Source organism: Agrilus planipennis, unplaced genomic scaffold (assembly GCF_000699045.2).
Source record: "Agrilus planipennis isolate EAB-ADULT unplaced genomic scaffold, Apla_2.0 scaffold104, whole genome shotgun sequence".
NCBI classification, from domain to species: Eukaryota; Metazoa; Arthropoda; class Insecta; order Coleoptera; family Buprestidae; genus Agrilus; species Agrilus planipennis.
Window position 1 is genome coordinate 670,226 of NW_020438892.1, and position 16,323 is coordinate 686,548.

A 16,323-nucleotide genomic window follows, 5' to 3' on the forward strand; every position below is an offset into this window, starting at 1 on the left:
AATCATGAATAGTAGTGCGAGTCGAAAACAAGAGTTAAAGCCTTTAATATGTCTTCAAATATAAATAAACATCTCGTTGATATTTTCAGTAGTAAATGGTACCAATAACAGCACATTTGAGAAATACAAATTGTAGTGGATAAAATGGTCAATTTTTCTGTGCAGTACTGTACATATTATACGCTCCTCACGGGTTAAGAGAGTTGTCTCCTTCCTTTTCTGGCCTAGTGCTGTTCTTTTCTACATTGCGCCGGTCAAACTGAAGGTCACATCGCTACAGAAACTAAACGAAGTATAATTCATACAGTTCCAAAATTAGGCGAAACTAATATTCTGGACTAATAATTTAATGAAATTAGTGCAAATGATTGACCACATCAATGATAATTTGTTCAAAATCACTTTCTATCTTTTAGTAAATAGCTCGACATCCCAATTTAAATAAATTTTAAGGGTTATTATTTGTAGGTAGTGTTGCCCAAATTCAGTCTTGGTCTTGCAGTCTTGGTCTTGTTCTTGCGTTTTTGCAAGACCAAGACCAAGAACAAGACCGCGTATTTTTAGCAAGACCAAGACCAAGACTGACCGTGCAAGACTTGAGCAAGAACAAGACATAGCCTGCAAGACTCTTGCGTCTTGCAGCTAGGACTTAGCGCTATTTCACTGAGTAGTTAGGTGTAACAGTTCGGTGTATAGGTAGGTACGCTTAGGAATTCTATGAGACGCAAAAAACTGTATCAAAGAATATGAAAAACTGGACCTATGCGCATTACGACTAATACCATAAACATAGCGAATAAAAAAATTATTAAAATCAAACTGAGTGCATGCATAGTTATGTTTTAACCATCGGCACTTTGATAATGCGGCATCAAAGGTTTTGTACTTACTTCTCAAAGAAATTTGCCGCTTTTCGGAAGTACATGGTTATGATACACGCGCCGGCGGCTTCTTTTGAAATCTAAAACAATCGTTGCCGCCACGCCGAAATCATTTGACACTATTTGATTGCCGCCATAGGGTGTAGGTATACTCATGCAAAATAATTTCGAATTTTTTTACACGCTTTATATTATTGTTTGATTTGCGGCGGCATCCTTATCATAGAGCCGGCACGTGGCGAGGCGGCGCGGTAGAAAGCAAGGATCATAAATGTTTATTAAGAAACAGTTACTTCCATGGAAAACGACATATAGGTCAGTTGATTTTTCGAATTTCTTATCAAATCTTCAGTTATTTATTAATCTGCTTGATCTTTACTATGGCTATATTCATTCAAGCTCACAATGTTCCAATTCTAATACGTTTTTCTAGGATTTAAAGTAAACTTTAATAAATAGTAATAGATTAATAGGTAATTGCAAGACTTGCAAGACTCTTGCTGCAAGACCAAGACCAAGACCAAGACTGGGAGCGCAAGACCAAGACCAAGACCAAGACCAGGTGTATTGGCGCAAGACCAAGACCAAGACTGGCTAAGTCTCGTCTTGTTCTTGCGTTTGGGCAACACTATTTGTAGGTATTGATGAATTTGAGTGGAAACCTTAAACATCCATCATTAAACGTAACACGAGCACAGTCTTTCACACCATCTTTCTAACATAAAAACTTACCTTGAGTTTTTGAATTTTCCCTTTCAGGGACGAGTGCTCTCCCATGTGTTGGAACAGAGAGGGTTTGTAATGTATCCACTTCTTTTTGCGTACCGCATTACAAGACTCCTGCAGCAATTAAAACATAATTATAGCAAAGAGCACTCCAAATTCTACGGCTGGGCTCCGCGTGTGCCACGTCCACAATATTTTATTATCAAATTAAATCTTTTGACGTAACACTAATAACGCGCTTCAGCAGGAATTTTAAAGAGATGAGAGGGAGAAATAGACAAGATGAGAACTCTTCGCGATAAAAATTACTGTACTGGGTAAATTTTCATTAACAACTAACAGCACGATCAATTATATAGAAAGAATATCACACACACAATTAGAGCAGCGTTTAAGAATGATTAGGATTAATTTTCAATACTTATCTCTGAATGAATTTTATATCAAAATCGATTGCAACTTACCGAAGTAGCCCGCACACACGACTTCATAGAAAAATAGTCTTCTAGAAGCCAGTCCACCGGTTTGTCACTGTAAAACATTTGTAAAAAGTGTATCAACCAGGGCAAATCTGAACTTCTAAGCATTTTACCTGAAACAATTATTGGAAAACGTTATTTATATTTCCTATCGCAACAATTTACTTTGTTATTAAAGGTTTTAGTTTAAAATTAATTACAATAAACTTGTCTACGTATCAGCTGTTACGAAGGTCAGGAATAGGTACGTGTGTTTCGTTTTTTTTTAAATAGAAAAAATGTATACATACGTAGATACATAAAAATTTACTGTGTTATTAAAAGTTTTTAGTTCAAAATTAATTACAATTGACTCGTCTACGTATCAGCTGCTGCGAAGGTCAGGAATAGGCACGTGTGTTTCGTTTTTTTTTAAATACCAAAAATGTGTATGTATGTAGGTACATACAAATTTACTTTGTTATTAAAGGTTTTTAGTTTAAAATTAATCACAATTTACTTGTCTACGTATCAGCTGTTGCGAAGGTCAGGAATAGGTACGTGTGTTTCGTTTTTTTTAAATACCAAAAATGTGTATGTATGTAGGTACATACAAATTTACTTTGTTATTAAAGGTTTTTAGTTTAAAATTAATCACAATTTACTTGTCTACGTATCAGCTGTTGCGAAGGTCAGGAATAGGTACGTGTGTTTCGTTTTTTTTAAATACCAAAAATGTGTATGTATGTAGGTACATACAAATTTACTTTGTTATTAAAGGTTTTTAGTTTAAAATTAATCACAATTTACTTGTCTACGTATCAGCTGTTGCGAAGGTCAGGAATAGGTACGTGTGTTTCGTTTTTTTTAAATACCAAAAATGTGTATGTATGTAGGTACATACAAATTTACTTTGTTATTAAAGGTTTTTAGTTTAAAATTAATTACAATTGACTTGTCTACGTATCAGCTGTTGCGAAGGTCAGGAATAGGTACGTGTGTTTCGCTTTTTTTTTTAAATACCGAAAATGTATATGTAGGTGGGTACATAAAAATTCACTTTGTTATTAAAAGTTTTTAGTTTAAAATTGCCAAGGATTGGAGTCTCACTTTTTATACGGTTTCCTGAGAGTTATGATGCACATAATCGCATCGAATTATGTAAATATGAGAATTTCAGTTTCGCAATTTACATTTCCATTAACAAAATCTACATTTTAATAAATTTTAATGAACACTTACTTAGACTTGCTTTAGCAATTGAAAAATTGTTAACTTACCGATAAAACCGAGCTGGCAGAAGTCCAGCAGGAACCACGGTTCCTTCCTGTCCATTTTTTCAATGGCAAAAGTTTTCATTTTTGTAAAATAGTGCGGCTTAGTGAGAATGTCGTCTTCAAGTTGCAAATAGAAGGTCCCTTTGTTTTGACAGTAGGTCATCAAATAGGCATAGTCTAAATTTTGCTTCGAGCGCCATTTGACACGTTCTAAGGGATCTCCCAAAGACAATGGAAGTTTGTCCAAATCTGGGTAATACGACGGAGACGGCGCTATCAATTCTATTAGGCCAGATTCAATTTGAGATGGAAAACTGTAACATTTGTTTTGTGTTGAAACATATCAAAAAAGATCTTGATAAGAAAATTACTAATTATTAAAAGGACGGGAAATGACCCGTTGTCAAGGTCAATGAAACTTTGGATTATGTATGTTCTCGACGTGTCTATTAAAATTCTCAATAGTCGTAAAAATTAATCTTTTTGAGATATGATCGCTTAAATTTGCATTCTTTCGTAAGGATTTCTAAAAGGATAAGTTTTTACGACTTAGCGGACAGGATCTAAGTTTTCAATTACTTTGACAGAAGGCCATTTTTTGTAAGGATTCAGCTGGGTCCTTTACTGTATGTATCCATTCAGTGGCGGTTCGACTTACGTTAAATAAAGGGTACTCAATTTGAAAACACATTAATTAACCGAATTGCAACTTGTGAGCAAACAAAACGACTTGCTCAACCGTTAGGTATTGTGCGGCATTGAAGTTGCACGAAATGCAGCGTCCGCCACCATCAATGTAATGCTAAGGGCTGAACAGATCAAGGACATGTCTTTGCTCATCGACGGGCAAGTTATTTTTAAATTTCATACTTAGTCGCCGCTTGGTTTGTTTTCTTTAAATAATCAAAGGGATGCAATTGATCACTTGTCCTCATTGGAGAGCCGCCACCTTATTAATTGATTACACACAATATTTCCGAAGAATTATTTTTTCAATGGGATTGAAAATGATAATTATTTTTACGAGTTGAACGAGATCAAAAGATTTAGGCATCAAAATTAATGCGATATTTCCTTACCTTTGTTCGACTTCCCTCGCAATCTGAAGGACCTTTTCCAAATCAGTCTGGAATGAAAAATATGTGACATTGAAAGTTTATTTCGAGGATAGAAGGGCCTATATATCATTGCGACTAAAATTAATCAATTTTAAATGAGGGAAATCAATTAGGAAATGCCTCGCTGTTAAGAGAGGACAAAATTAATTGAAAATCAATAGCTAAACACGACACTTAACATTTTGCATGGACATTATTCCTTAGAAAACTCAAAATGGTTGTGACATATTGGAATATCATGTACTCGTATTATGTTACCTACACAATGTGTATTATGTAGTTGAAGAGAACTACTGAAATTGTTTTTATTTTTAGACACAAAAACCCATTAAAATCACTATCATCTACAACAAAATTAATGTCCAAATCAATTTTTCCAGCTTTAATTTTATTTATGATAATCTTATTTACATTGTAGGTGCAAAAAGTTTCTTCAGTAATACGCAATTAAGCGCCACTTAGGTAATTTTAATTTATATTTATTAAATACTTTAATTAACGAAGTACAAATACCCCTTCAAAAAATTTGTATGTCATATTTTAATCACTGACATTATTTTTGCTTTTTAAAATTGTGTTTTTAATAAACATGCCAAAACCTTTTTTTTGTGCTTTCTTTTTTTTTGTCAAAGTGTAATACATGGAACAAAAGAGAAAAAAACAGCAAAGGCACATTAACAATCGAACAAATACATTCACGACATGGAGCAGACTTTTGAACGAATATTTCAAACGATTTAAGCGCTTAAAAAGGGTTGTTGTTGGAATACTTTATTTTCGTTACTAGTAGCAACCCTAACGATTTTTTCTAAGTGTAGATGCGAATGTGTTACACACATCTTTACCTGTTACTCTCAAATAATTTATTGTAGTTAACTAGTAGACATTAAACAAAAACGAAACTGAAACAAAGGGCAAATAATAACCAAATATTCATTTGTTTTTAATAGACGTGACGGGGGACAATAAACGGATTTTTCAAGAGTTCTGTAGCTTCTAAATTAAACATGATTTAATTCTATATTTACTGATACCCTTCTGGTATACCAAATATGTATTGGGAAGGAATTTTGTCGTAAATATACACTATGTCTGATCACTACCCCGGAAAAATTAAGGGAAAAGAAGGAACATGAAGAAGAAGTAGAATGGCCCATCTTGCAACACTCGGTGATATACATAAGCATGAGATAGTGACCTTACCGAAAGCCCCAACTGCTCCGACTATACTAATCGTTACGGACAATTGACTTGTCTACGTATCAGCTGTTGCGAAGGTCACGAATAGGTACGTGTGTTTCGTCGAAAGCCGGTAAGATAACGCGGTAACTGTTCTCATTCATTAATGGCTCGTTAAAAGGGGCATTTTGTGAGCACACTTTTTACATCCCTACTCTACAGTGCCTTCAAATGTTACCCTCATTTCAGAATACTGATCAGACGTAGCGTATATTAGGGGTGTAATAAAGTTTTAATTTTATATGAATGTTGGCTTTGGTGGAATTTAGTTGAAAGATCGTCGTTTAAATGAGTTGCTAGTCCTTAAGATTTCGCTTACGTTGTCAACTGAAGATGTCGGCCGCAGTTCCCGACAAAACGTCTAGACCTAACAGCTCATTTAGACCATGACACCTCGTCTCAAATCAAAATTCTGTCAGTTGTCATTTTACTATTATGTTTACAAATTATCTTGACCTTTCGGGTTTCAGTTGCAACGTTTCGCGATTTTGAAGTTTACTTCTTCAGGGCAGAAATGACCAATTCAGGTGACGCTATGCACCTAAACGGTAGAACGTTTGAAAATGAAATAATTTACGTATCTTCCTTACGGCGTTTTCATTCGGTTCTAAAACAAACACCGTCATCTATTATGTTGGAATCACAATTCCATATCGTGCTAGAGTCCATTCAGCTGACAAATGCACGGCATCAGGTTAATATTTCACTTTATCAGATGACGAATAGCAAACGTTTCTAAAATGCATTCATACAATCCCACGCAACCATTAAATTTGTTCTTGTCTCTCGGTAACGTAACGTCAAGCAGGCTTCGTATTCCATTGTTTCTGTATACCGCCGCAAATAACAAAAGCGAAACTTCGCAAAACAATAAAAACACTGAAGGTTCTGCAAAATCCCCGAGAAATTTCGATAAAAAATTTTTGAGTTTTCGTTTTCAAAAAAAAAAAAAACTATCTACCAGGTATTTTATTAATTATTTACATATTTGTGTTTTGCTTACCTCCCCGATAAAAACAACTATGACAGCATCAGCGGCTTCTTCGGGCGACAGTCCCTCTAACAAACTATACAGGGTGTTCATTAAATAATTCTGATGCGGTCTCAATACCGTTGGCATGCCCATGACGATTGAAACGCCCGTTCTGCCCCTGGCAGCCAAGTAGGCTAATCTCAGACTGTTGGGATCGTTTAGTAGATGGGGTAGGAAGTGGTAAATGGTGGGCATTCGCAACATCACTCTGGGATTAGTTTCGCCCAGTATGGACGAACTCATGGTATAGTTTTTACCAGTTTGTTTTGTGGCTGTTTCGAGTCCTGAAAGTGAAATAAACGCATAGCAAAAAGGATCAAGGACTTTATCGATTCCTAATGTAATTAAACAACATTTAGCTAATTAGTTCTGGCACCGGGAAATTTCATTTGGCAGAATGAATACGTGTTTAATGAAAATTGAAATAACACAGTCCTAGTAGACCCTTTTTGTATCACATGTTGGTATTTTGTGATATTACCCTCGTGTTGTACGATAATATTCTAGATAGAGTCCGTTCACTTAGAGAAAGGTACACGACGTCTTACGGTTGGGTTTTGATCGAAAACATCTGACGATAATATTCCAAGGACCCGCCTACAACCGATATTCGCTTGTTTGCATCGTCCACGCTGTACCTTTCTCTAAGTGAACCGACAATATCTAGCAAAATATTACATTAACAGTTGATTTAATAAAAGGAAAGACACAAGCTTTATTTTATAATGAATGTAAACCCCTTGTCGTGGAGTGTGCAATTACGTTCCAAGTCATCAATATTTGCCAATATTGCTTCGAGGAAACGTATTGAATCGTGTAACATTATTAGAGGGTATGACAAACGTCTCGACGCCGGCGACGCCCAATTTCGCAAAATTAGCAGAACACGCGAACGCTAATTAATTACTTGCCTAAAAATAATTGGTTTGCCGAGGAAGTTTCGTTCGGGAACTCGATGTGCTGAGATAGGCGTAATAATTCTTCCTGGCGGGACGTGTACAGGGACTCGAGATATTGGAGCTTCACTTGTAACTGGGAAAGTCTCATCTGTAACGATTGTTCTAGTTTTGGATCTGAAACAGGGAGATTTATTTTATTACACTTAAGTATGCTTTTGCAAAAAGAGAATTTCTAGTTGATTTAGTTTTATAGAAGGCGCCACTAATTTTAGTTAATTTTACAATCAGTTTTGATATTTTCAAGTACAGAAATTAAGTCACTTGGGGACTGAAACCCCTTCGACAGCCTTTTTGGTTTGTCTGTTTTAACTGTTCGCTTATCTCTATGGCCAAACCTTTTTTCTAGCCTAATTCTTTAAGAGAATGTGGTGTTCCATTATAGCTTCCTCAGAAGTTGATTTTATAATACGATAAAACTTTTTTATTTTAGCGGCCGCGCTGGGAATCGAACCCCCGCTGTACGGTTTCGTAACTGATCGCGTAACCGCTCGGTCCACTTGCTGCCCTGTTCATTTCTTATTTAACTTAATATGAAAAGCTTCTTTAACGTGCTCGCACGAATAATTTTGAATTGGAAACTGCATATGAGAGAGCTTTGGTCGGTAATTTCAAAGACGTTTACACGCTTGGTTGGTCGTGCGACCTTTTGACATTCTCACCCTTTGTGGTATTCTCTAATATCCTTTTTTGGTATGTTGTCATAAATTAACGATCGGCGATAGTCGCGGCATCGTGATAAGGCTAGGACAGGCGGGAAAATTAATAGCTTAGTAAGTTACGTCATTTAAAGCGTTTAAAGCACAGTTGTGGTAAGTCGTGTGTGTGCATGTAAAATGCTATCATTTACAAGCCGATGCTGATATATGACTCTAGTGGAGATATTCATGCTTCAAGTAGTTGATAAATTATACTTGCACTTAACAATATTTTATTGCGTAAAATAATAACCCCTAATAATAATATGAATTTCTCTCGGGGGGTCAATTACGTATAAGGAAAAGAGGTAGTAGGGAGGTAGTCTGGTAGGGCACCTTTATATTTTGAGACATCAAAGGATAATAAAAAGCATATTTGAAGCTGAATCAGGGGTAAATGGGGGAAACGGAAGATCTTAATTATAGTGCATTCATGAAATAATAGACAGTAATAGATTATAAATAAATAGTATCAGATTGCTATCACTACGAAGCGTTTGTCATTAGGCGTATTATAACCTTGAAAAAGCCTACAAACAATGGGCGAAACGTCGGATTTGGTTTTTCGAAAAAAATAAATAAACAATGTATTTATCCCTTATCCCTTATTGATTTATTTGTTGTATGCTCGGTTTAACGAACCGCTACTGATTTTTACACCCCTTCGCCTTGGGCTCTCCGCAACGCCATAGCACGATTTGATTTATTACTGTCTATTATTTGATGATCGCACTATAGATCATTGTTAGAGAAATGAATGGGATGTTCTAATATTCGGGAAATGCAAAGATTGTACCAGTCTTCGAACTGAAGACTTTGTGATAATAATTCGAAACCCTCGGAGCTTAAGTCAACCTCATCGCTGACAGACTTTTTCTGGAGTAATTTTTCTCCCGGCGCATCCACCATATTTATTAAGACGTAAATCCATTCCCCGAAAGAAGATCGTACTCGCTTGTTTATTCCATAAGAAGACTATGGAACATATTTAATTCGTTCTTTTGTTGCCCTTATTATTATTATTAATCGACGTTGGCCGCGATTTAAAATCCCCCTGGTAGCGATGCGCTTCTGTTTCTTGGAAAATCCTTATTCACAAGTTAAATTATGAAGAACGCTTATTCTTGCAGCGCACAAAAGGAAACTCTGTTACGTTAAAGATTAAGAAAGTAAATTCCGTTCCGAAGGCACAATATCGCTTTTGTTATTGGCTCCCTGGGGCGGTTCTTTAATCTTTTATTCTTCGGCCTTTGATGCTGCACAGTTAGAAAAATTTTCATAGAGCGTTTGCGAAGAAGTTCAAGAAAAGCGGCGTCAGTAATGAATAAATTTCAATCGCCTTAAATATGGGCAATTTTGTTTAGAGCCATTTTCTGTAATAATTCTACAGGATGTGCAAGAAAATAAACGTTACGTTGAAAAGGGTAAAATCTGGATATATCTACGTCGTGATAGCACCCCAACGCAGGGGAGCACGAAAGTACCCCAGTTAACGAGCCGTCAATGAGAATGAGAACAGTTAACAATTTTGCAGCTGCGTTATCTTACCGCCTTTTGTTAGCGCAAGCGTCAACTAACGAAACACACGTACCTATTCGCGACCTTCGCAACAGCTGATACGTGGACAAGTCAATTGTACGTAACGATTAGTAATAATCTGCACTCGTTAGCGTTCAGTTGGCAATGTATTACCAGGACATACAGAAATAAGTTGAGTGTTGAAATATCAAGCAAAAACCAATGTATGCAATGCAGATTATGCAGGTCTCATATGGACGGTGCAATGGGTGACTTCATGTATCATCGTCAGCACACTGAACAGACATACTGTGTACAAAATTTTACCGTTTTCGAGTATCCAAAATTAGGCACATTCCTAAGGGTAGATGCAGTAATGTTAATTGAAATTGAGAATGTTCAAACGGCAATTGACCCAAGAAGAACCACGTTTGTTCTTCGCTTTCCTTTGTAAATTTTCAATTAGGATTGCTGTATCGACTATTCTACGTATTTGAGACAGGTGTAGAATTTCTGTACACAACAATGCAATTAAAGGTGAATTTTTTCTAATGCATTTACGAGAACGAGACCTTGATACAATGCAAATTATTGGAAACTTACGTGTACGACTTTTATTATAGAGTGTTATTTATTTATTGATTAGCATATTTTACTTCTAGGTAGCAACGGAACTACAGTCTGGGTCCCGTATCTGTTTGTTTGTTTGCGAATGTGTTTATCTAAACATGTATCTCCCTTCAGTTCGCTTCCTTTGTTAATGGCGAAACCACCATTCCTTAGAATTTAATTAGAAACCCAATGTAATTTTCTTCTCTAAAAGCTTTAGGAATATTCTCAAAGGATTAAACATTATAGGTGGAAATCAATTTCTTTTTCTAATTGGTTGGTACTCCTTGTAGTAGCATTGAAGTACGTCACTTATCGTCAGTATGGTGTTCTGTTCATGTGTATCTTCTGCCCTTGGCGCAGTCGGAATTGGTATCGTGGAATTTCTATGCGGTTTTTTACATCTACACTAACAACTAACAGGAAACGCTTCACTGGTCAGAACATCAACTGGCCTTAACAATAAATATTTGAGGAGCATACAAACTAATTTTGGTGAAGGCGATTTAAGATAACATGAAGGCATTCATATTACACATTTGGAAATTCTATGTATCTATACAATCACGCATGGAGGTGGATGTTCAAATAAATTGTAAAAAGTGATCGAGGTAGAAATTAATAATCAGGCGCAGTTTTGTTACAGCGCAATTCAAGGCCAAGGGTCATGTCATTCTAAATTACCTCTACGTTTCTTTCTCAACACGCACTATAGAAAAGGCACCGGAGAGGCCCAATTAGTGTGTGCCGCATTATTTACATGCTTACATTATTTGGTCACGCCTTTGAGCCGCAACAATAACTTTGTTGAATAACATTATTTGTGTGAGTAATTTTTTTTAATGGTTCTCTTTCTTTAACTGAAAATTGATGATGTCTTCACGTTTCTTATGTATGACAATAATATCTATGACTTTTCAGTATAACGCTAATTATTATTATTGTCGTTCATAAAAATAATAATAAAAAAAATAACACGTTTGAGTTGTGTACAGAAATAATGGCATTTCAGGCAGTTTTCCGAACGTCATTGCTTTTTAATGAGCCCCTAGTCAACTGCGACAACTCAAGTACATCTCTAGTATGCAACTTTACAAATTCCTATCATAAGATTGGAAATTATCATTAAGGATTAGTACGCCAGTAGTTTTGTGGAGAAATTCTACACTTTTTATTTAACTTGTAGAAGTCCCAAAAAATATTATACGGGGTGTTTCTGAAATAAGTAGCAAGCTTGCAGTCCGAAAGTCTATCGTTTTCGAGAAAAACGTATGATGTGAAAGTGCAGGGAAAGGTCAGTCCGGTCCTGATAGGATCACGCAGGGAAATACAACAATTCAATGCCGCATTCGATCAGCTTACGTAACGCTAATTTCATTTTTGTTTGGTGTTGAGGTATACTTTAAATAATGCTGCAAATTATAAGCGATGAACAAAGCTGTTATTTAATTAATTTTTATCATAATAGTCGCCTAAAAATATTATTATCTGTAGTAGCGTGGTAGTAAGCCGTTGAATAACCACTAGTGTATGTTTATAATCTCCTACGCTGTTATATAAATTCGAGTATACTTTCCAAATTTTACTTGAAATAAATTTACTAGTTATTTTGTTGTTGTTACATATTATTTATTGATATTATGTCATGCTGGCAAAACTTGCGGTCATCAGTCACAAGAGTGAAAGTCCCAGGAGGCCATGAGAGAAAAAGGAAAGTTGAATAACGCAATGGATTACAGAACATACAGATGTTTTTAAACATATGAACGTGCCGTTGCCCTTGGTGAACCGGCAACGAACGTATTTATTTATTTAAATTATGCCAACAACTATTTTAACTGTTGTAGCTATTTCCACTGTTTACAAAAAAAAAAGAAAATGTAAATCAGTCTGCATAGACCATGTCGTAAAAGGGTTGAAATAAGGTCCCAAAGGCGGGAGAACGGTTCAAATAGGGTATTGACATCGGGATAAAATGATGCCGTTGTTTAGTCCCTGACTAGGGCCATATATTATATGTTACGATAAGACACGTTCTAGTAAATCCGGATCCGGTCCGGATGGTGGTAGGACCGACCTTAACAAAATTCCAGTCGAACAATGACGCTAAAATAACGTAAAACAAAAGTTCGTTTCTATAAAATATCTAAACTGTATGGGTATACGTATATGTAATTGTTACGTATGCAAATTACTTCACACGTATACGCACCAACGTGTTCTACATGTGTGCAAATACACCGCACTGTCATGCAAGAAAAATAATTTAATTATAACCATTAGTAACAAGGACGCTGGCTAAAAGGCAAGCTGGTCTACTTACAGTAATAAAAACATAATTTTACTAACAATTTTTCGAGATAGTTTCACAGAATAAGAGTGAAATGTTTTGTAAGGGTAGATTACTAAAATAATTTGGAATATTATGGGAAAATTTGTAAGCTATGCTGCTGGCTTCCAGAATATTTTTTTATTTTTGATGGAACTTCTGAAATTAAAATCATCATCCTAAGACTGGTTGGACACGTACCATTATTTACATGCTTACATTATTTGGTCACGCCTTTGAGCCGCAACAATAACTTTGTTGAATAACATTATTTGTGTGAGTAATTTTTTTTAATGGTTCTCTTTCTTTAACTGAAAATTGATGATGTCTTCACGTTTCTTATGTATGACAATAATATCTATGACTTTTCAGTATAACGCTAATTATTATTATTGTCGTTCGTAAAAATAATAATAAGAAAAATATCACGTTTGAGTTGTGTACAGAAATAATGGCATTTCAGGCAGTTTTCCGAACGTCATTGCTTTTTAATGAGCCCCTAGTCAACTGCGACAACTCAAGTACATCTCTAGTATGCAACTTTACAAATTCCTATCATAAGATTGGAAATTATCATTAAGGATTAGTACGCCAGTAGTTTTGTGGAGAAATTCTACACTTTTTATTTAACTTGTAGAAGTCCCAAAAAATATTATACGGGGTGTTTCTGAAATAAGTAGCAAGCTTGCAGTCCGAAAGTCTATCGTTTTCGAGAAAAACGTATGATGTGAAAGTGCAGGGAAAGGTCAGTCCGGTCCTGATAGGATCACGCAGGGAAATACAACAATTCAATGCCGCATTCGATCAGCTTACGTAACGCTAATTTCANGTCCTCCTTGCCAGATGCTAATACTGCTATATCATCTGCAAATCTAAGCATACTAATCTTTTGCCCTTGCACGTCTATCCCTATAATTGTACTGTCTTTAATGATGTTGATCGCGTCTTCGATGTATAGATTAAAAAGTAGGCGGTGACAGTGTGCATCCCTGCCTGACTCCCTTCCTAATATTTACTTCTCTACGTTGCATCCCCAGCTCTATAACTGCCTATTGCTCTTTATACAAACTAAGTATCACTCTTCTATCTTTGTAATTCATCCCTACATTTTTAAGTAGGTATATTTAACATCTTGTCCCATTTAACATTGTCAAAGGCTTTCTCTAAATCTACAAATCCTATGTACGCAGTCTCTCCTTTTTCTATCGTTTCTATTAAAATACATTAGGAAAAAAGCCGGATGGTAACTGAAAGTTTATATGTTTAAGTTTCGGGAAATTTTCGAGTAATTACATCTGCACAGGGGGATAATCGCGGACGTTGCATAATATTCAGGAATAATCTACTTCTGTAAACAGGAATGGTGTAAACCTATTAAATTAACCATGAATGAAGTTAATGGTGTGAGATGCTGTTCCGTTTTGTCACCGTATATATATATACTTAACGTGTCTACGTGCTTGGTCCAAAATAAACTTAAACAGGAAAAAGCCAATGTATGGGAATATGTAAATTACATACGTGACCGGTTTACATGGTGCTTTTTAAAAAGCTAAGAATTTAACAGGTAGCAATATTATTTACGTTCAACTGACTCTATCATATTTTAACATGTGAATGTAAAAGTGTGCAAATCTAAACCCAAAAATGGTCACATTATTAGTACCTACGTAAAACAAACAAAATAGCTCAAACCCCAACGCCAAAACACGACACTTTAGTGTCCGAACCACTTTTCGGTAACAAGGTTACCTTCTTCAGGGACTTAAGTGAACCAAATCTAAATGGGAATTAATCCTTATTTTTACTAATACATGTTAAGGTTAGGTGAACATGGCTCAGTTACAACAAGGTTGATGTTCAATGGACCTTGACAAAATAATTAAACTAGACTACTTAAATAGCGGAGATCCAGGGATAGGACCGTTGTCATTGTTAAGTAAAATTTGTTTATATTTATAAATGTATGAACTGTCAAAATTATCTAGTAAACAATTATTCCTAACTTCCTTAACTAATTTAAGATTAAAATAATTCGGATAAAATAATTTGAAGTGGTCTGTATTCTGTCGAAACTGCCAGACGCGGATCGCGTTTTCGATCTTTTTGGATCTCATCAGCGCGTCGCAGGCAGCTCCGACAGAACACAGACCAACTTTTATCTGCTGTCTTAAGAGTGCGTTTCAGAAAATACTACAAATGGCGCAGTAAACGCCATCTGTAGCACGATGCTACATTTTAGGATTACGTATGCTCCAACAAGGTCCATTTAAATATATGGATATCTACTTGCTGAAAACGAATCCCGGCGTAGCCAACCTCAACGTGAATTTTTAATTTAAGATTATCAATGTTAATATTATGTTAGGCAACACTAGATTTTTCTTCTCTACCAAACCGTGCATGAGCTAAATGCTCCTGATTATTAATATAAATATGCTCCTTAAATCTAGTTTTGATTGAGTGTCTACTTTGTCCAATATATTTTTTTACGGCAGTCGTTACAGCTAATTTCGTATATATTACGTTTTTGAGAAAGAAATTTTCAGCAAACAGATTTGATGAAAAGCACATAAAATGGAACCCTGCCTTCAGTTTATGTTTTTAGAGTTTAATACCTTCATAAAAATGTAATTCTTTTTTACTTGCCATCCCGATTAGTTCGTAGAAATTGTAAAATCGTTACTGAAAAGCCAATAAAGTGGCATCTGCCTCAATTTTCGTCAGAGTGATGTATGTTTCCGAATTCTGCCCTTAAAGACCTACATTTTTCCGTCACGGTTCGCCAGGGAATTTCTTCATGGTATCCGATCTTAAATTAAACGTTCGATTTCACGTGAAGGTACGTTACGGATTAGGTACGTACAGTAATAAGTTGTGATGCTGGGGTTGGAGTTTATAAATTGTTCGAGTTCAGCGACATGTAAAATTGGACCAGTATGGATGATTAATCTCGCAGCAGATGGTACACTTCACACATATAAACAATTGGATGAAAACGGCAACCGTGGAATCTAGCTAATGGTAGCCTTAATATGATATACAGTTAAAATAAAAGCTGAAGAATTCTTCACATGATATTCTCATCGCTTAAGCTAGTTATGTTAGCTAAGTAGACGTACAGGGTGTAACAAAAACAAGTGCCGAGCTTCAGAGGGTCTAAATTGGATTCAATAAACAAGGGCTAAAAAGATTTTTAATAAAATCACGATCATTTACAATCCGAAGCCGGTCCTGTGCTACTAATCTACTAACAAATAAGCAATAACAGCTGATTGAGTGCAGCGTTGCGGGGCGTATTTCTATACCAGAGCCGGAATTGAATTTAACTGTACTTTCAACCACCTTTTTCCCAAAAACGGTGAACCTTTAGACAAGCAAACTTCTACTTAATTTTCAAGTTTTATACACCTTCAATCACACCTAATCTAATCTAACATATAAGCAATACCAGCTGATTGAGTGCAGCGTTGCGGGGCGT

At 35.8% G+C, this 16,323-nt stretch overlaps 1 protein-coding gene across 1 annotated transcript in view; it reads right to left on the reverse strand.

Moving 5' to 3' along the window:
• LOC108737070 (alpha-1,3-mannosyl-glycoprotein 4-beta-N-acetylglucosaminyltransferase A) overlaps positions 1-16,323 on the reverse strand; it is a 29,368-nt gene that overhangs the window by 2,962 nt on the left and 10,083 nt on the right. Inside the window, exons 2-7 of the mRNA XM_025981937.1 lie at positions 7,644-7,805; positions 6,703-7,016; positions 4,422-4,468; positions 3,346-3,656; positions 2,072-2,199; positions 1,614-1,721 (exon numbers count right to left, since the gene is read on the reverse strand). Of these exons, the coding sequence (XP_025837722.1) occupies positions 1,614-1,721; positions 2,072-2,199; positions 3,346-3,656; positions 4,422-4,468; positions 6,703-7,016; positions 7,644-7,805 (1,070 nt within the window). The remainder of the gene's footprint in view (positions 1-1,613; positions 1,722-2,071; positions 2,200-3,345; positions 3,657-4,421; positions 4,469-6,702; positions 7,017-7,643; positions 7,806-16,323) is intronic.